The following is a 21,890-nucleotide window of genomic DNA, read 5'->3' on the forward strand; positions in this document are numbered from 1 at the left end:
AAATATTTTATTTATTTATTTGACAGAGAGAGCACAAGCAGGGGGAGTGGCAGGCAGAGGGAGAGAGAGAAGCAGGGTCCTCACCAAGCAAGGAGCCCAATGTGGGGCTCAATCCCATGACCACAGCATCATGACCTGAACTGAAGGCAGATGCTTAACCAACAGAGTCACGTAGGTGCCCTAAAGATTTTATTTTATTTTTAAAATAATCTCTACACTCAACGTAGGGCTCAAACGTACAACCTTGAGATCAAGAGTCATGTGCTCTCCCATCTGAGCCAGACAGGTGCCCCCCTAATGCAGTTTTTTAATAGACTTTCTAAAGAACAGTTTGAGATTTACCAAAAAAATGAGAGGATAATACAGAGTTAAAGTTCATGGTTTATTTGGATTTTCTTAGTTTTTATCTAATATTCTTTTTCTGTTCCACGATTTCATCCACCTTGCATATAGTTGTTATGTCCTTTTAGGCTCCTCTTGGCTGTGATAGTGTCTTGGACTTTCCTTTTTGATGACCTGGACAGTTTTTTTTCTTTTTGGTCACTTTTTAAATTTTAAATTCAATTAATTAACATATAATTATTAGTTTCAGAGGTAGAGGTCAGTGATTCATCAGTGTTATATAATACTCAGTGCTGATTACATCACATGCCCTCCTTAATGTCCATCACCCAGTTACCCCATCCCCCCACCACCCTCCCTTCCAGACCTTGACAATTTTGAGGGGTACTGGTCAAATATTTTGTAGGATGCCCCTATATTGGATTATTTGATGTTTTTCTCATTTTTAGACAGAGGTTATAAGTTTTGGGGAGGAAGATGACAGAGAAAAAGTGCCATTCTCATCAGATCACATCAAGGGTACATATTATCAATATGATTTATCACCCTTGATATTAACCTTGATCACCTGGCTGAAGTAGTGTTGGTCAGGCTTCTCCACTGTAAAGTTACTTTCCCCCTTCTCAACTGTACTTCTTGGAAGGAAGTCACAATATGCTGCACTCTCTGAAGGAGTGGGAAGCAGACCATAAGGAAGGCATATCCCTATAAATTATTTGGAATAATTCTGCATGTGAGATTTGCCTCTTCTTTCCTATTTATTTATCTATTTATTTATTTGTTCTATCATTTCTTTATATCAAAATGGACATGGATATTTCTTTTATACTTTGTGTTATAATCCACTATCTCCCCAGCCCTAGAATCAGTCATTTCTCCAAGGAAACAAGGAACCTTGGTTTCTTGTATTAGAGAATGGTATTAGAAACCATGATCTGAGGCAGCCGGGTGGCTCAGCGGTTTGGCACCACTTTCAGCCCAGGGCGTGATCCTGGAGACCCCGGATCGGGTCCCACATTGGGCTCCCTGCATGGGGCCTGCTTCTCCCTCTGCCTGTGTCTCTGCTTTTCTCTCTCTCTCTCTCTCTCTCTCTCTCTGTCTCTCTCTGTCTCTCATGAATAAATAAAATCTTTAAAAAAAAGTGAACTATGGATTTAATTACATCTGTAAAACCTTCACTGCAACACCTAGATTACTGTTTGAATAAATGAGGACTGTAGCCTAGCTAAGCTGACACATCAAAAAGACCATTCCATCTTTAAAAGGCTCCAAATCCTGGAGCACCTCATCCATTGACTGTGTTCCATAAATGTACATTTTCTGTATTACTGAGGAGTACCCCCTTATGAACTAAAGCTTTCAGACTGTTACATATTCAGAATAGAGGGTTTTTTTTTAAGTAAGTTCCATGTCCAATGTGGGGCCTAAACTCAAGACCCCAAGATTAGGAATCACATGCTCTACCAACTAAGCCAGCCAGGTACCCCCTAGGCTGTTACATATTCAGGATGCATCATAAAGTTCTTGCCTTCTTCAACTGAACTACTGGATATTTTACTCTGGTCATAATCATCCAGGGCCCCCAATGTGAACATCATTTATCATACTGAGCTGAGCTCACAGGGATGTCTCAGGGCCTCTGCAGCCTGGAAAACACTTTACCCCCAAGCCCAGGAGCATCGTTTACTCCACATCCTTTAGTTTATCTGTCAATTTTCTTTTTAAGTTCACTTATTTAGTTAGTTAGTAATCTCTACATCCAATGTGGGGCCTGAACTCACAACCCTGAGATCAAGAGTCACATGCTCTTCTGAGCCAGCCAGGTGCCTCCTCTCTGTGAGCTTTCTATTTACAGACTTCTTCCTCCTTGCCTTTCTGGGGGCTGCCACTTCTCACAGTCATCATCCCAACTCTCCTACACACCACATGCAACAATTTTGCTGGGTGATGAGGACTGAAAGCCAAGTGTACACAGGTTGCTGTGGGAACAAATGTCAGTCCTATGGGTCTCTCTCTGTCCTTGAGGTTGAGACAAGTGTCAAATATGAAACGGATGGGCCTAAAGCATTATGCAAAAGGAATGCTCATATTTCTGTACTGGGTACTGGAGATATAAGAATAAATGAGAGTTGATACTTTCCTTTCATTATTTATTCAGTAGCTCCCTCTGTGTGTGTTATGTACAAGGTAAAGGTTATAAAGCGATTAGCTAATCTTTCAGCAGAAAATTAGCAGGCCAGATGGAGATGGCATGATATATTCACAGTGCTGAAAGGAAAAACCTACAACCAAGAATACTCTACCCGGCAAGGTTATCATTCAGAATTAAAGGAGAGATAGAATTTCTAAGGCAAAGAAAAGTTAATGGGGTGCCTGGGTGGCTGAGTCGATTGGGTGTGTGACTCTTGGTTTTGGCTCAGGTCATGATCTCAGAGTGGTGAGATCAAGCCCCACATTAGGCTCTGTGCTCAGCATGGAGTCTGCTTGAGATTTACCCCCCCCTTCTACCCTTTCTTGCTCTCTCTCTCTTTCTCTCAAATAAATAAATAAATGAATAATCTTTTTAAAAAGTTAAAGCAGTTCATCACCACTAAACCAGCCTTCCAAGAAATGCTAAAGGGTCTTTAAGCAGAAAAGGATATAACTAGAAGTAAGAAAATTATGAAAAAAATTTCATTGGTAAAAGCAGATATGGAATAAAGGTAATATAGACCAATTGATTATAAAGCTAGTATGAATAGTAAAAGACAAAAGTAATAAAATTAATTACATCTAAGAAATTAATTCAGGGATTCACAAAATAAAAAGATGTAAAATATGACATCATATACATAAAACATGGATTAGGAGGAGTAAAAATGTAGTGCTTTTAGAATGCATTTGATCTTAAGTCACCATCAACTTAATATAGACTGCTATAAACTTACGATGTTACATATGAACCTCATGGTAACCACAAACCAAAAACCTATAATAGATACGCAAAAAATAAAGAGAAATCCAAAGATAACACTAAAGAAAGTCATTAATCAACAAGGGAAGTGAACAAGAGAAGAAAAAAAGGAACAGGAAACTACAAAAATGACCAGAAAACAATTAACAAAATTGGCAATAAGTACATACCCATCAATAATTACTTTAAAAGCAAATGGTCTAAATGCTCCAATCAAAAGACTAGGATTACTGAATGGATTAAAATAACAAAACAAGACCCATCCATGTGCTGCCTACAAGAGACTCACATCAGACTTAAAGACACATACAAACAAAAAGTGATTAATGGAAAAATATACTCCATGTAAATGGAAGCAAAAATATAAAAGGTGGGGTAGCTTACTTACATCAAACAAAATAGACTTTACAAGAAATAAGGTAATAAGAGACAAAGAAGAACATTACATAATGATAAAGGGATCAATCCAACAAGAGCATATAACAATTGTATATGCACCCAACAGGGGAGTACCTAAGTATATAAAGCAAATATTGACAGATATAAAGGAGAATGTGACAGTAATACAATAATAGTAGGGGACTTTTTAAAATAATTAATTAATTAGTTATCTGAGAGAGAAAGCATATACCCAAGAGTAAGCACAAGCAGGGAGAGGGACAGAGGGAGAAGGAGAAGCAGACGCCCTGCTGAGCAGAGAGCCCCATGTGGGGCTCGATTTCAGGACCCTGAGGTCATGGCCTGAGCCAAAGGCAGACACTTAGTCGATTGAGCCACCTAGGTGCCCCAATAGTAGAGGACTTTAACACCCACTTACATCAGTTGATAGATAAATCATGCAGACAGAAAATCAGTAAGGAAAAAATGGCTTTGAATGACACGTTAGACCAAATGGACTTAACACATATATACAGAACATACCATCCCAAAATAGCAGAATACATATTCTTTTCAAGTGCATATGGAACATTTTACAGGATAAATCCCATGTTATGTCACAAAACAAGTCTCAATACATTTAAGAAGACTGAAATAATATCAAACATTTTTTCCAACCACACGGTTTGAAACTAGAATTCAACTATAAGAAAAAAACAGGAAAAAAACACAAATATGTAGAGGCTAAATAATATGCTACAAAACAACAAATGAGTCAGCAAAGAAATAAAAAGGAAATCAAAATATACCTAGAGGCAAATGAAAATGGAAACATAATAGTTCAAAATCTTTGGGACACAGAAAAAGCAGTTCTAAGAGGGAAGTTTTAGCAACACAAGCCTACCTCCAGATACAAGGAAAAAAGTCTCAAACAATCTAACCTTACACTCAAAGGAACTAGAAAAAGAACAAAGAAAGCCCAAAGTTAGTAGAAGGAAGAAAATAATAAGAATGAGAATGGAAACATAAAACAGAGACTAAAAAAACAAGAAAAATCCCTCACACAACCCAACAGTAGAAAAGATCAATAAAACCAAGAGTTGGTTCTTTGAAAAGATAAATGATATTGACAATCCTTCAGCCAGACTCATCAAGAAAAAAAGAGAGGACTCAAATATATAAAATAAGAAATGAAAGAGGAGAAGTTACAACCAAAGAAATATGAAGAATTATAAGACACTACTAAGAAAATTATAAGCCAATAAAATTGGACAACCAGGAAGAAATGCATAAATTCCTAGAAACATACAATTTTCTGAGCCGGAATCCGGAAGAAATAAAAAATCTAAACAGACCAATTGCTAGTAACAAAATTCAATTGGTAATCAAAAACTCTTAAAAATGGGCAGCCCAGGTGGCTCAGTGGTTTAGCACTGCGTTCAGCCCAGGGTGTGATCCTGGAGACCCCTGATCGAGTCCCATGTCAGGCTCCCTGCATGGAGCCTGCTTCTCCCTCTGCCTGTGTCTCTGCATCTCTGCATCTCTCTCTCTCTCCGTGTGTGTGTGTGTGTGTGTCTCATGTATAAATAAATAAAATCTTTTTAAAAAATAAACTCCCAAAAAATGAAAGTCCAGGACAAAATGAAAGTCCAGGACCAATTGGCTTCACTGGTGAATTCTACCAAACATTTATTATTTTTATTTTTTTTAAGATTTATTTATTTATTCATTCAGAGAGAATGAGAGAGAGGCACAGACACAGGCAGAGGGAGAGGGAGAAGCAGGCTCCACACAGGACGCCCAATGTGGGACTCGATCCCGGGTCTCTAGGATCACACCCTGGGCCGCAGGCGGCACTAAACCACTGCACCACCAGGGCTGCCCTCTACCAAACATTTAAACAAGAGTTATACCTATCCTTCTCAAACCATTCCAAAAAAGAGAAGAGGAAGGAATCCTTCCAAATTCATTCTATGAAGCCACCATTACCCAAACACCAAAGTCAGGCACTACAAAAAAAAAAAAAAAAAAAAAAAAAACAGAAAAAGAAAATTACAGGCCGATATCTTCGATGTACATAGATGCAAAAATCCTCAATACATATTAGCAAACCGAATTTAAGAATACATTAAAAGAAGCATTCACCATGATCAAGTAGGGTTTATTCAATATTCACCAATCAATCAACATGATACACCACATTGACCTAATGAAGGATAAAAATCATATGATCATCTCAATAGATGCAGGAAGACCATTTGACAAAATTCATCATCTGTTCATGATAAAAACTCTTGACAAAGTGAGTTTAGAGGGAATATACCTTAACATGATAAAGGCCATATATAACAAACCTACAATTAACATCATATTCAATGGTGAAAAGCTGAAAGCCTTTCCTTTAAGATTAGGAGCAAGACTAGGAGGTTCATTCTTACCACTTTTATTCAGCATAGCACTGGAAGTCCTAGCCACAGCAATCAGACAAGAAAAAGAAATAAAAGGCATTGAAATAGGGCTGGTTGGGTGGCTCAGTGGTTGAGCATCTGCCTTCAGCTCAGGGCGTGGTCCTGGAGTTCTGGGATTGAGTCCCACATCAGGCTCCCTGTGGGGAGCCTGCTTCTCCCTCTGCCTGTGTCTCTGCCTTCTCTCTGTGTCTCTCATGAATAAATAAGTTAAAAACATTTTTAAAGGCATCGGATAGATAAAGGAGAAGTAAAGGGATGCCTAGGTGGATCAGTGGGTTAAGCATTCAACTCTTGATTTTGGCTTAGGTCATGATCTCAGGGTTGGGATATTGAGCCTTGCATTAGGCTCTCTGCTGAGTGTGAAGCCTGCTTGGGATTCTCTTTCTCCCTCTTCCCCTCTTCCCCTCCCTGGTTCATGTGCGCTCTCCTTCTCTCTCTCTCTCTCTCATAAATAAATAAATAAATAAATAAATAAATAAATAAATAAATATTAAAAACCGATTCTATATCTTCCTCTGCCCCTCCTCCCCACTCACACTCTCTAAAAAAGAAGAACAGAACAGAAGAAGAAGAAAAAAACTTTCACTATTGGCAGATGACATGATACTATATGTGGAAAACTCCAAAGACTCTACTGAAAACTAGAACTAATAAATGAACTCAGTAAAGTTACAGGATACAAAATTAATATGCAGAAATGTGTTATATTTCTGTACATTAATAACAGAAAGAAAAATGAAGAAAACAATCCCACTTACAATTGCATCAAAAAGAAAAAAATACCTAGGAACAAATTTAACCAAGGAAGTGAAAGACCTGTACTCTGAAAAACTCTAAGACATTGATGAAAGAAACTGAAGATGATGTAAGTAAATGGAAAGACATTCCATGTTCGTGGATGGGAAGAATATTGTTAAAATGTCCTTACTACCCAAAGCAATCTACAGATTCAATGCAATCCCAATAAAAACACCAATAGTGTTTTTCACAGAACTACAAATAATCCTAAAATTTGTATGGAACCACAAAAGGCCTTGAATAACCAAAGAAATCTTGAGAAAGAAGAACAAAGTTGGAAGTATCACAATCCCAGATTTAAAACTATACTACAAAGCTACAGTAATCAAAATGGTATGGTACTGGCACAAAAATAGACAGATCAATGGAATGGGATAGAGCACCCAGAAAGAAACCCATGCCTATATCGCCAATTCTTCTATGACAAAGGAGGCAGAAATATACAATGGGTTAAAGACAGTCTCTTCAAAAAATAATGTTGGGAAAACTGGACAGCAACATGCAAAAGAATGAAACTGGACCACTTTCAAGCACCATACATAAAAATAAAATTAAAGATAAAAGACCTAAATGTAAGACCTGAAACCATAAGACTCCAAAAAAAAAAAAAAAAAAAAAGCACCTAGGGTACCTGAGTGGCTCAGTTGGTTAAGCATCCGACTCTTGATTTAATCTCAGACCATGATCTCAGGGTCGTGGGATTGTGCTGCACATCTGGCTTCATGCTCAGTGGGGAGTCTGCTTGAGATTCTCTCTCTCCCTCTCCCTTTGCCCTTATCCTACCACTCTCTCTCTCTCTCAAATAAATAAATAAATAAATAAATAAATCTTTTTTAAAAAGCAGTAATCTCTTAGTAATCTATTAGTCTTAGCAATATTTTTCTAGATCTATCTCCTCAGGCAAGGGAAACAAAAGGGAAAATTAAATAATTGCAACTATATCAAAGTAAAAAACTTTTGCACAGTGAAGGAAACCATCAAGAAAAGAAAAAGGTAACCTATTGAGTGTGAGAATGTATTTGCAAATGATGTATCTGAAAAGGCGTTAATATCCAAAATATATAAAGAACTCATACAACTCAACAAACAAAAACCCCAAATAGTCTGATTTTAAAATTGCCAAAGGGCCTGAATAGGCATTTTTCCAAAGACATACAGATGGCCAACACACGCATGAAAGGATGCTCAACATAACTCATCATCAGAGAAATATAAATCAATACCACAAAGAGATATCACTTTATACCAGTCAGAATGGGTAGTATTAAAAAGACAAGAAATCACAAGTGTTGGGGAGGATGTGGAGAAAACGGAAGCCCTCATTCACTGTTGGCAGAAATGTAAGTTGGTCCAGCCACTATGGAAAACATATGGAGGTTCCTCAAAAAATAAATAACACAGGGGGCACCTGGGTGGCTCAGTGGCTGAGCATCTGCCTTTGGCTCAGGGAGTGATCCTGGGGTCCTGAGATCGAGTACCACATTGGGCTCCCCCAGGGAGCCTGCTTCTCCCTCTGCCTGTGTCTCTGCCTCTCTCTCTGTGTCTCTCATGAATAAATAAATAAAATCTTTAAAAAATTAATAACGCTAATATCACATGATCCAGTAATTCCACTGCTGGTTATTTACCCAAAGATAATGAAAACACTACTTCAAAAAGATACATGCACACCTATATTTCTTGCAGTGTTATTTATAATAGCCAAGATATGGAAGCAACTTAAGTCCATCAGTACAAGCGTTTGTGGGATATATATGCAATGGAATCATAGCCATAAAAAATAATGAAATCTTACCATTTATGACAACATGGATGGACCTAGAGGGTGTTATGCCATGTGAAATAAGTCAGAAAAAGATACTACCATAGGATTTCACTTTTATATGGAATCTAAAAAACAAAAGAACAAACAAAATAGAAACAGACTCATGAACACAGATAACAAAATGGTGGTTACCAGAGGGGAAAGAGTAGTGGGACAGAAGAAATAGTTGAAGGGGATTAAGAGGTACAAATTTTGGGGCACCTGGCTGGCTCAGTCAGTAGAGCTGGTGACTCTTAATCTCAGGGTTATGAGTTCAAGCCCCACATTGGGCATGGAGCCTACTTAAGAAAAATAAAAGGTACAAACTTTCAGATACAAAAGAAATAAATCACAGGGATAAAAAATACAGCATGGGGAATATAGTCAATAATATTATAATAATTTTGTATGGTTGACAAATAGTAACTACACTTATCATGATGAGCATTTTGTAATATATATAATTGTTGAATTACTATATTGTACACTTAAAACTAATATAATATTGTATGTCAACTATATTTCAGTTTAAAAAACTAAAGTGTAGGGGAGCCTGGGTGGCTCAGTTAGTTGAGTGTCCAACTCTTGATTTTGGCTCAGGTCATGATCTAAGAGTCATGATCTTAGGATCATGAGATCAAGCCCAGTGTCAGGCTCTGTGCTCAATGGAAAGTCTGCTTGAGATTTTCTCTCTCTCTGCCCCCCACCTCTGCTCATGCTCATGCTCTCTCTCTCTCTCTAAAATAAGTAAATAAATAAAAAAATACAGTTTAGTGGTTTTTAGTATATTTACAGTTATGTGCAACCATTACCACAGTCACTTTTTGAAAATTTTAATTTTTATTTCTTTTAAAGGTTAATTTATTTAAGTAATCTCTGCTCCCAACATGAGGCTAGAACTCACAACCCCAAGATCAAGAACTGCATGCTTGGGGCACCTGGGTGACACAGTTAAGTGTCTGACTCTTGATTTTGGCTCATGTCCTAATTTCACAACCCTGATATCATGACGTGAGCCAAAATCCAAAGTCGGATGCTTAACCAACTGAGCTACCAAGGGGCCCCAGGATTTCGTTCTTTTTTGATGGCCGAGTAATATTCCATTGTATGTATGTACCACATCTTCTTTGTCCAGTCATCATCAGTTGATGAACACTTGGGCTCTTTAAAATACACTTATCTTGATGAGCACTGAGTAATGTATAGAATTGTTGAATTAGTATATTGTACACCTGAAACTAATATAATACCATATGTTAACTCTACTGGAATTTTTTTCTTTTTTTTAAGATTTATTTATTCATGAGAGATACACACACACACAGAGAGAGAGAGAGAGAGAGAGGCAGAGACACAGGCAGAGGGAGAAGCAGGCTCCACAAGAAGCCCGATGCGGGACTCGATCCTCGGACTCCAGGATCATGCCCTGGGCTGAAGGCAGGTGCTCAACCGCTGAGTCACCCAGGCATCCCTAAATAATTTTTTTAAAATTTATGATAGTCACAGAGAGAGAGAGAGAGAGAGAGAGAGAGAAAGAGAGAGAGAGAGAGAGGCAGAGACACAGGCAGAGGGAGAAGCAGGCTCCATGCACCGGGAGCCCGACATGGGATTCGATCCCGGGTCTCCAGGATCGCGCCCTGGGCCAAAGGCAGGCGCCAAACCACTGCACCACCCAGGGATCCCCCTAAATAAATTTTTAAAAGAAAAGAGTTGCATGCTCTTCCAACTGAGCCAGTCAAGCACCCCTCCATAGTCCATTTTAGAACATTTTCATCACCTCAAAAAGAAATTCCCTGCCCTTTAGCTATCAACTTGTAGTCTCCCATCCTCCACAGCCCTAGGAAACCATTAATCTCCTTTCTGTCTCTATGGATTTGACTATTCTGGACATTTCATATCAATGGGATCATATAATAGAAGGTATTTTGTGACTGGCTTATTTCACTTCTCATTACCTTTTCAACGTTCATCCACATTGTTGCGTATATCAGAATTTCATTCCTTTTCATGGCCAAATAATATTCCATCATATGGAAACCCCAAATTTTGTTCATCTATTCATCTATCTGTTGATAGACATTTATCGATAGGCATTAGGGTTATTTTTACCTTTTGGCTATTATGAATGATGTCACTATGAACATTCATATAGAAGTTTTTGTGCGGATATACGCTTTCATTTCTCTGAGGTAAGGAACTCCTGGGTGGCTCAGCAGCTAAGCATCTGCCTTTGGCTCAGGGCATGATCCTAGGGTCCTGGGATTGAGTCCCCCATCAGGCTTCCTGCGTGGAGCCTGCTTCTCCTTCTGCCTGTGCTTCTACCTCTGTCTCTGTGTCTCTCATGAATAAATAAATAAATAATCTTTAAAAAAAGTCATTTTTCCTAAGTAGATACCTAGGAGTGGAATTTCTGGGTTATATAGTAAACAGATTGTTGTACCAATTCCAACGTGTGTGTGTGTGTGTGTGTGTGTGTGTGTGTGTGTGTGTGTCGGGGGCGGGGTTCCCCACGCTAACAAGGAGAAACTCTCCCACGCCAGCTGAGTATCCTACAGTTTAACTCAATTTCACTTAATTCTGACACTATCTACTGAGAGTATCAGATTCCACAAGTTGAGGACGGAGTCCTAGAAGACTCACCCCCTCCTCTGCCAACTTTAGATACCAGTCATAAACCCAGATGTCACCTGTGCTTCTGACTGACCAGCTATAGAGTGCAGATTCCATGGCCCCTTTCTTTGGGTTTGATTAATTTGCTGGAACAGTTCAGAGAAATCAGAGAAACATTTTACTTATTAGGTCCCGAGTTTATTATAAAAGGATATGACTCAGGAAGAGACAGATGGAAGAGATGCATAGGGCAAGGCATGGGAAAGGGGCTCAGAGCTGACATGCCCTCCAGGGTGCCACTCAGCCAGCACCTCCATGTGTTTACCAGCCCAGAATCTCTTTGAACCTTGTCCTTTTGGGTCTTTGTGGAGGCATAACATAGCCCCAGTTGATTAAATCATTGGCAATTGACCATGGACTCAACCTCCAGGCCCTCTTCCTTCCCAGGAGGTTTTGCGAGGAGGTACTGAAAGTTCCATTCCTATTATCAAAGTTGATTCCCCTGGCAACTAGCCCTCATCTTAAGGGCTTTCCAAAAATCACCTGTTTAACATAACAAAAGACACCATGCTCACTCTTATCACAGGAAATTCCAAAGGTTTAGGGGCTCTGGGCCTGGAACAAGGTCAAGACCAAATATATATTTATTATAAATCACAATATCACATTGGTAAGTCTATGTTTCACTTTTTGATGAGCTGCCAGACTGCTTTCTAAAGGGATGCACCATTTTACATTCCTACCAGCAGAGTATGAGGGTTCTAATTTTTCTGCATCTTTGCCCAATGCTTGTTATAATCTGGTTTTTAAAAGATATTTATTTGTTTGCTTGTTTGACAGAGAGAGAGAGCACAAGCAGGGGGAGCAGCAGAGGGAAAAGGAGAAGCAGGCTCCCCGCCAAGCAGAGCTGGACTCAGGGCCCAATCCCAGGAACCTGGAATCATGACAAACCAAAGGCAGATGTTTAACCAACTAAGCCACCCAGGTGCTCCTAATCTGCCTTTTTGATAACAGCGATCCTAGTAAATATAAAGTGGTATCTCATTCTGAGTTTCACTTGCATTTCTGTAACTACTAATGATGCTGGGGTACTTGGCTGGCTCAGTTGGTAGAGCATGCAACTCTTGATCTTGGGATCATGAATTCAAGCCCCACTTTGGGCCTAGAGATTCCTTATAAAAACACAAAACAGGGATGCCTGGGTGGCTCAATCGGTTAAGCATCCACCTCTTGATTTTGGCTCAGGTCATGATCGCAGAGTTGTGGGATAGAGCCCCATGTTGGGCTCCACGCTGAGTGTGGAGCCTGCTTAAGAATCTTTCTCTGGGGGTGGGGATCCCTGGGTGGCCCAGCAGTTTAGTGCCTGCCTTCAGCCCCGGGGTGTGATCCTGGAGTCCTGGGGTCGAGTCCCATGTTGGGCTCCCTGCGTGGACCCTGCTTCTCCCTCTGCCTATGTCTCTGCCTCTCTCTCTCTCTCTCTCTCTCCCTCTCTCTCTCTGTGTGTGTGTCTCTTATGAATAAATAAATAAAATCTTAAAAGAAAGATTCTCTCTCCCTTTGCCCCTCCCCCTCAAACCAAACCAAAACAAAGTCCTAATGACTAACGATGTTGAGCATCTCTTCACGTGCTTGTTGGAGATTTCATATACATCTTCTTCGGAGAAATGTCTGTTCAAGTCTTCTTTTGCCCATTTGTAAGGCAGGTTGTTTATATTTTTTTGTTATTGGGTTGTAGGATTCTTTATATATTTTGGATCTTGGACCCTTATGAGATATACTTCTGCAAATATTTTCTGCTGTTCTGTGGGTTGTGTTTTTACCTTACCAATAGGTGTCCTTTGAAGCCCAGAAGTCTTTAATTTGGATGAAGTCCAATTTATCTATTTCTTGTTTTGTTTCCAGTGCTTTTGAATTCAAATTTATGATTCCATTGCCAATCAACATCGATTTATGGATCACCTTCCATCTACCAGGAACTAGGGATACTGTGATGAATAAGATGACTCAGTCCCTGTCCTCCTGGAATGTCAGTGTAGTGGTAGTGGGGGAAATAGTAATTAAATAACTGCTGGAATAATTTCCTCCAGTGTAATAAGGACTATGAAAAAGGAGCAGAAAAGGGGAGCCTGGGTGGCTCAGTTGGTTAAGCATCTGCCTTGGGCTCAGGTCATGATCCCGGGGTCCTGGGACAGAGTCCTGCATTGGGTTCCCTGCCCAGCGGGGAGTCTGCTTCTCCCCCTGCCTCTACCCAACCCCACTCCTGCGTACTCTCTCTCAAATAAGTAAATACAATCTTTAAAAAAAAAAAAAGGAAAGGAGTAGAATGAGTGAAGTGCCAACCTAGCCTAAGGGGCAGGAGGTGCTCCCCAAGGCGGTGACTAACATCTGAAGGATGAGTGGGGAGTGGGCCATGTGAAGGGGGCAAGGAATAGAGGGAAGAGTGTTTCTGGAGAGGGAACAGTACGTAGGCATCCCAGAGCTCAGAAGAACATGTCTCTCTCTCTTTTTTAAGATTGTATTTATAGGGATCCGTGGGTGGCTCAGCGGTTTAGCATCTGCCTTTGGCCCAGGGCATGATCCTGGAGTCCCAGGATCGAGTCCCGCATCGGGCTCCCTGCATGGAGCCTGCTTCTCCTTCTGCCTGTGTCTCTGCCTTTCTCTGTGTCTCTCATGAATAAATAATAAAGTCAAATCTTTAAAAAAAAGATTGTATTTATATATTCATGAGAGACACACAGAGAGAGGCAGAGACACAGGCAGAGAGAGAAGCAGGCTCCCTGCAGGGAGTCCGATGTGGGCCTTGATGTGAGACTTGATCCCGGGACTCCAGTATCACACCCTGAGCCAAAGGCAGACACTCGACCGCTAAGCTACCCAGGCAGCCCGAACATGGCTCTTTCAAGGAATAGCTAGGAGACCCCTGTGACTGGAGTGGAGAGAGGGAGGGATAAGGGGGGGAAGCGGGAAAGGAGAAAAAATCTTAGGGAGAGAACAGAGAAGGTCGAGTGAAAAGAAAGATTTGCTAAGACTTCAAATTGGTAAGTGCCAGCAGTTAAAGCTGCCAGAGATCACGGAAGAGTAGAGAAGAGAGTTTCAAGGACTGGAAAGTAGCCAACAGTGGCTGGTGAGGCCAAGAAGTGACTTAAGGACTTGAATTTGGCAGTTGGGAGGTGATCGCTGGAGAGCCTTGTGGAAGGAACTGTGTGGGGATGGTGGAGGTGGAAAGCTGGATGCGGAAGATTGAGGAGAGATTAAGAAGTAAGGAGCCGGACAGAGTGAGGGGAGGAGACCTCCTTTTGGAGAGCACTGGCTGTGAAGAGGAGAGGGAGCTTCAGGAGATTGGGCCAGAAGATGGGGCAGCGTGGCGGGGAGAGACTTGAGGCCGTTTGTTCCTTGCCCCCAAGAGCCTGGCTTCTTAATAAACGTTTGTTATACTGAACCACGCTGATGGGGAGTTTGGAGACAGGAAAGAGGGACAAGTGACAGAATTAGGCCCTGGGAGGAGCTGGTGTGGAGAGCCAAAGTCACATCTTGAGAGGAGACAGACATCTCCTTCCTTAACATGAATGGAAAGAGGGAAGAGGTCTCAGGAGGCCGGATGTGGAATGTAGGGTCAGGGATGGAAGGAGGCATTTGTATAGATAGTAGGGTCAGGAGATAAAGCACTTGTATGCATTTACCTTCTTCAGAGGATTTCGGGTTTAGCCCTGACTCTAGTTTATGACTTTATCTGGAAACAATATCTAACCTACTTAGTATTTGGTGGACCCCTGTTAACTTGCTGCTTTTACTTCTGTGGGCTGGAGAACAAGCCAAGTCAGCTTGCTTTGATCTTGTCTGAAGTCAAAGTATAGGGGCTCCTGAGTGGCTCAGTTTGTTAAGCCTCTGCCTTCGGCTCTGGTCATGATCCTGGGGTCCTGGGATCAAGCCCCGGATAGAGCCCTGGGTTGGGCTCCAGGCCTGGTGGGGAGTCTGCTTCTTCCTCTCCTTCTGCCCCTCCCCCTGCTTGTTCTCATCCTCTCTCTCTCTCTCTTCTCTGTTTCTCTCAAATAAAGAATATAAATCTTAAAAAAAAAATAAAGTCAGTGGTGCCTGGGTGGCACAGCGGGTTAAGTGTCTGACTCTTGGTTTCTACTTGGGGTTGTGAGATCGAGCCCCACATCAGGCTCCACACTCAATGTGGAGTCTGCTTAAGATTCTCTCTCCCTCTCCCTCTGCAACTCCTGACTGTGCTCTCTCTCTCCTCAAATAAATAAATAAATAAATAAATAAAGTCAAAGTAGGTAGGTTGTAAACAACATCGGCAGAGGGAGCAACCACTTGTCGGGCACAGAGAGACAAGGACTTGTAATCAGTGTGCACACATTTTAGAGAGAGGTTAACACAGGTAACCACAAGATCCTTCCCGGACCACCATGGCAGAGAAACTAGTTTTACCACAATAGCCTGCTGAACACCTTTCAATTCTTCCAAACAGCTACCTGTTTTCTGTGTCCTGCAGCGTGTTAGGTGATGCGTATCCATGATCTCAAACCCTCCGCACCCTACTAGGGAGATTGTATTTGTCTGCTTTTACTGATGAGGAAAGCACAACACAGAGGGGTGAATGACCTGCTCAAGGTCACTCACCAGTAGTCAGCATTCAAACTCAGGTTAGGCTGAGCCGCTGGCCGTGCACACCAGTGATTTTGGATTTCGCTCCAGGCGTCACCGTGTGCTACTATCTACTCGCCTCTGTGTTTGCCAGTTTTACACGTGGGGCTCCGAGGTAAACTCTGTGACAGCAAATTCTATGGGGGGATAAAAGTCTGAAAGCCAGTGCTCCCCACAGGCTCCTTTGCACGTCTCAGCTGAAGCATGACTTTTCTCCAGAAATGCTTTGCTTGCATGATGCTCCATCCTCCCCACCCCCACCCCAGTTGTCCCCTTGCTTCCTGGCACATCCCATCCTCTCCTGTGTGTGACTGCCTGCTGGAGAGACTTTTCTAAAATACCATCAGGTTACTCCTCTCTGCTTAGAAACTTTCTCGGGTTCCTGGCTACCTTTAGGTTAAAACCTGGGTTCCTCTTTTAGCAGGCCCCATGAGACCCTGGGTGATCTGAGCGCCCAGCCACTTATTCAGCTTTGCCTTTAGTGACTCTCCAGCTCCCACCTTCCTGCCCCGAGGGCTGACTTCCATTTCCTGGTACTCACTCTATTCTCCCAGACATACCCCAGGGCTCTGCCAAGAGACCCCTCTGCTTCTGCACTGACCAACTCCCACTCACCCCTGGAACCTCAGATCTGGCCTTACCCTCCTCCCAGGAAAGCCTTTCCCGCATCTTTCGCCCTCGGTCAATCGCCGTGCCTGTGCAGCAAACAACCCCCCTCCCCCGCCCCCAACTGCCACGCTTACCTGTCACAACCCTGCTTCTATCTCCTTTCTTGTCCCTTGCTCTACAAGAACGTAGATTTGTATCATCTGCTTAGCTCCGTTTTGCTCCCCTGGAAAGCAGTTTCTTAGGGAATTTGTTCTTTCTCTTGGGGTAAGCATACCAGTCTTGCCTCAAAAAGCATACCAGAAATGCCAATGGCTTGATGTTAGGCACGGAGAGTTTTCAGCATGGGAGTTTGTCCCCTGCAGCCAAACCTCAATTTTACATGGAGGAGGTAGGCTAGGCACTTTCACATGATGAGAAAAATCTGTGGGGAAGAATAGCTGACTGCAGGAGAAACGACAGAAAGAGCTTTCAAATCCCCCAGCTGCCTTGGTTTTCATGTTGGAAAAAGCAGGGTAGATGCTTGTCTCCGGTCCCCAGATCTGCTAATAGTTAAGATGCTTAGGTTCAGCCTTTTCCCATGAAGAGGGGACTACTGTTCTCAGTGTCCTTTGAATGTTGGGCAAAGGCACAAGCCACTCTTCCCTCCGCGCCAGGAGCCTGTAGACCCAGCCATTTGGCAAGAAGGCCCCGTCCTGGCAGTCTTCATCAAACCCGACCCGCCTTGGCAGCTGTCAAGGGCGACTGTGGAGCGGAAACCGCAGCCCTACATCTATCAAATGGGCACGGGCAGGGCGCCTGGGTGGCTCGGTTGGTTAAGCGTCTGACTTCCAATCAGGTTGTGATCTCGGGGTGCTAGGATGGAGCCCCAGGGACAGCTCCCCGCTCAGCGGAGAGTCTGCTTGTCCCTCTCCCTCTGCCTCCCACCAGCTCATTGCCTCTCTCTCCCTCTCTCTCTCATAAATCAATAAATAAATTCTTAAAAAATAAACTATAAAATGGGCCCGGGGATGGAGGGAGTTATGCCAGATGCTGATGCCAACTGCCAGAATCCAGAACCAATTGCCCTCTCCCTTTCAGACATTGGAGAAGTTCATTGAGAACGCAGTTATTGCTACATCACACTGTGTAAATATGTTTTAAGGTGTAGTTCCTAGAAACATGTGACCGGCTAAAAACACTGATAGGGGGTTTTGGATCATTTCATGGATGAGAAGAATCTAATGGGTTAAGAGAAGATTGGACCATTATGAGCACAGAGGAGGTACTAGGGGGGGCAGACAGGCCCGCCAGCAGAGAGAGAAACTTCTATGGATTCGCTCAGGGTAGTGTTTCTGGGCTGTGCTCTGTGATGACTCAGTTTCTTCCTGGTGTTTAAGGACAGGGATGGGAGGGCTTGGGGACACAACAGTCCATTGCAAGAGCACCCCAAGCTTCCAGGGATACAGCGCTATGTTGAAAATGCACTATTCTTTAAGGCAGCATGGGTCCCTGGCCACCAACTGCTTTCCCTCCTCTCAAAGTCAACCCTCCTGTATTCCACTCAATTCAGACCATTTCTGAATGGGAGCCATTTTCCAAACTACAACTTACATATTAAAGGTAATTAAAAGGCAATGCTGATGATTAAAGCCCTATATCTTGGAAAAAGTGTCAGTGGGTGTGTCTCACAGGAAGGCAGAAGTCAAGGTAAATTACATGACTCACCACAAAACATCAGAAATGTACATTTGGAGATTTTTCCCTTTTTACCCCCCCCCCCCCATTACAGACAACTGGCCTGGGATGAGACTTGTGCCGGGAGCAGGACCTAGCTGCCAAAGAGCCCAGGAGACAGGCAAACTGCCTGTCTCTACTCGGAGCCCAGGTGAATGCAGCTCCTGCCAGCGGGTGGCTTGGCCATTTGCTGTGGGAACGAGGTCCAGAGCAGCCCGATCACTAGCTCAGGGCCATGGATTGGTGAACTTTTCCCTGCGAATGTAGAAAGCTTGGCGCACTCAGTGGTTAATGGGGGGGAAAAAGTCACCCCAAGGACAGCTTTGTCATGTGAAAGGAAAACATACCCCGCTTTAATATGCTTAAGAAGTCATCCGCGCTACATTAGAACAAGTACCGGTAGAGCCTGGATGTCTCGGAGCAGGCTGGGGGGGGAAGGACGACTCGCCCGCAGGAATAGCAGAGTCCAGCCTTCAGTTGGGCGCTTCCTCTGTATCCGTGGTTTACAGTCTTAACTCCTTCTTCTAGCAAGTGCTTCCCAATACCCTGAGCTTTTGCCTGCCCAGAAACGGCTCCTGGAAGCCTGACTTCCTCTCCCAAGCAGGACCACACTCCTGCCCCTAACTCCTTAGTCCCCCAGTCTTGGGCCTCGGCGCCAGGACAGATTGGCCTTTGCGCTCTCGGTCTCGGTTAGGGCGCGTCCTGGTCCCCGGGTCTCCTGACCCATGACCGCGGGAGACCCGGGACAGGCATCTGCGACAAACCTGTAGGTGGTTCGCTGCTCGCCGGCCCGGCGCACTCGGCTGCGGCCAGAGCTGCCACCCCTTCGGGTGCGGCCCAAGACAACCCGAGACAGGGGCCTCGACGCAGCGTCGCCGTCCCTCCGCGCTCTCCAGTGTCTGTGGCCCTCAACGGTCCTGGAAGAAGGGGAACACTTGGCGGAGGAGGCCCTGAATCTGCGCCATCCGGCTGCCCGTGTAGTTCTTCTCCTTGCCGGTCGCCGCCGCTGCTCTCGCCTGTGTCTCCGCGGAGTTCGTGCCCACTGAGCTCGGGGACCGTCGCGGCGTCCACGGGGCGGCGCCGCTGCTGTTGTTGTTGGCATTGTTCCGCTCGCTGCGGCCCGCCGTCTCCCACTCCTCGGCCCCCGACAGCTCCCGCAGGCTCTGCGGCGCGTTGGGCCGCAGGTAGTGGCAGGCCCGGTGGCCGCTGTAGTCGCGGCGCGTGGGGTCAGCCCCCAGGGCGCCCACCAGCACCTTGATGACCATGTCGTGGCCCTGCAGGGCCGCCAGGTGGAGGGGCGTGAGGCCGCCGCTGCCCGAGACGCTCACGTCGAGCTTCAAGCCCCGGCGCTGGGCGAAGTCATGCACCAGGATGAGCTCCTCGTGGCACCCGTGCTTGGCCAGCCAGTGCAGCACCGTGTAGCCCGTGACCGGGTCGCCCCGCAGCAGCAGCCCGGGCTCGGCTTCCAGCTGCTCCCACAGCACCTCAAGGCGGCCCTCGGCGGCCGCCAGTATCCACGCGTGCTCGTGGGGCTCCAGGCCCAGCCCGCCGCCGCCCGGCCCGTTTGGCCCATTCGCCGCGTTCGGCGCGCTCGCCCCGGCGGGGGACTGCTCCTCGGCGCGCTCCTCCGACAGCCGGCCGGCGGGGGCCGCCCCCTGCAGCCCCAGCAGCTCCCGCAGCGCTCCCCGCCGGCGGCCCGAGCCCGCCGCCGCCGAGAGCATCAGCGAGCCGTGGAGGAGGGGGTCCCGGGAGGCGACGGCGGCGTGGCCCCGGTACCTGCCCAGGCTGTCGGTGTCCGCTCTCGAGGGGCGGGGCGGCGGGGCGCTCCGCGGGCTCAGCGCGGTGGCGACCAGGGAGGCCTTGGGCCCCGGTCCCGCGGTCCCTCGGGGCTCGGCCATGGTCCCGCCGCCGCCGCCGCCGCGCTTCCCGGGCCGAGCGTCCGCTGCCCTTCCCGGGCCCCTCCGGGAGAGGAACTGGCGCTGGCGTTGGGGAAGGAAGCGGCTTGAGCAACTGGGCTCGGAGGGAGGGAGCAAAGGAGGGGAGGGGGAGGGAGAGAGCCAGCGAGCCGGGGGAGGGCCCCGCGCGGGAGGTGGGGGGCGTGGAGTGTGGGAGCTCGGGCCGGGTCCCCGGGGCCAGCCCTTGCAGCGCCCCGCGGGGACCGCCGCCGCCTCCCGGGTCCCGGGTCGCGGGCGGCCCCGCCCCGAGCGGCCAGGTGCGCCGGGCGGCCCCGCCTCCGGCACCGCGCGCCACGGCGGGGCGGGCACCGGGTGGGGGCGAGCGGGCCCCGGGCGCCGCGCCGCCGGCTTCTCGGCATCCCCGCAGCTGCCGGGGTGAAGAGGCTCTAGGGCGCCCCCTCCCCGGCGGGCAGGGCTCGGCTGGCAGCCAAGGCCTCCGGGAGCGCGATCCTGCAGCTCCAGGGCGCTGGCTCCCCGCCCCCCTCCTTCGCCCTTCCCTCTTATCTCCTGCACTTTGTCCCCGAGGCGCCTTCGTCCCGCCTCTAGATTCGCCGAGGCGGCCCGGGACTCGGGCTCCCCCGCCTTGCCCTTTGTCTGGCCTTGACCCTCCCCGCAGAGCGCGGGGTTGCCCGGGATTCCTGCCGCGGAACCGGAGACAGGGGTCTAGGCAGAAGCTCTGGCGGGGGACGGAGAAGGGATACTCCCTTCCTCCCCGCGGGTCCCTGCCCGGCCCCCCGGCCTCCCCTCTTTATCCTCCCAGGTCGCCTCCAAGAAGCAGCCAGTGGCCGCGGGAATGCCCTGCCCTCTGTGGTCTCCTTGAGGATAGTTTGCCTTTTTACTTCTAACAGTGGCCTTCTCTTTGCTCTTCCCTGCCCTCAGTAAGTGGTAGGTCTTGCCTCCTGCCCCCACCATGTTAGGGAGTTCAGTTTTTGAGCGACTGAGGCCCTGAAAGAAGATTCTTGAGTCAGAGAGGGACACAGTCATGATTAAGGTGGCGTTTCAGAAGGTGACTCTGGGAGCGGCAGAGACTAGAAGCCAGAAGACTGTCCCAACAGTCTAGGCCAAAGGGGATGTGGGTCTCAAGCCAAGCCAGCTCACTCCACTGGGCCACCGTGATGGAAGGTATCAGAGACCTTTCCTCCTTGGCCCTCAAATATTTTGCCCTAAATATCTTGAGCTTTCCTTCCTGACAGCCTATGCATTTGTAATCAATGTTGGAACATTTATTATGTGCCAGGCACTGTGCTAGATGCCATATATTTAGATAGATAGATGTAGATATATAGATACAAACACTTTGAATCCTCCCAGCCACATCAAAAGCTAAGTGTGATTACTGTCCCCAGTTTGCTGAGAGGTCAGGCCACTTGCTCAAGGTCACTCAGCAGGAAGTAGCAGAGCAGGTCTGTGTGACACCATAGCCTTTGTTCTGGCACCAAGGACTGGCATTCAAGCCAGGCTTATCAACTGTAGATCACTCACACAAGCCCCAGATTCCAGCCCAACAGAGGGACTTGCCCTAACCTGAGCATATCTTGAAGCTGCTCTCCTCTTCTAGAATGTCCTCCTTCAGGGTGCACCTCCGTGGCTCAGTGGTTGAGCGGCTG

The 21,890-nt window shown here is 46.0% G+C and overlaps 1 protein-coding gene across 1 annotated transcript; it reads right to left on the reverse strand.

Annotated features, from left to right (window-relative positions):
* Positions 1–18,650: 18,650 nt before the first annotated feature.
* Positions 18,651–20,511, reverse strand: SOWAHD (sosondowah ankyrin repeat domain family member D). Its single transcript, XM_077887996.1, has one exon. It carries the CDS (start codon positions 20,224–20,226, stop codon positions 19,237–19,239), a length of 990 nt encoding a protein of 329 aa, XP_077744122.1. The 5' UTR covers positions 20,227–20,511; the 3' UTR covers positions 18,651–19,236.
* Positions 20,512–21,890: the final 1,379 nt, after the last annotated feature.

This window comes from Canis aureus, chromosome X, assembly GCF_053574225.1.
Source record: "Canis aureus isolate CA01 chromosome X, VMU_Caureus_v.1.0, whole genome shotgun sequence".
Classification (NCBI taxonomy): domain Eukaryota; kingdom Metazoa; phylum Chordata; class Mammalia; order Carnivora; family Canidae; genus Canis; species Canis aureus.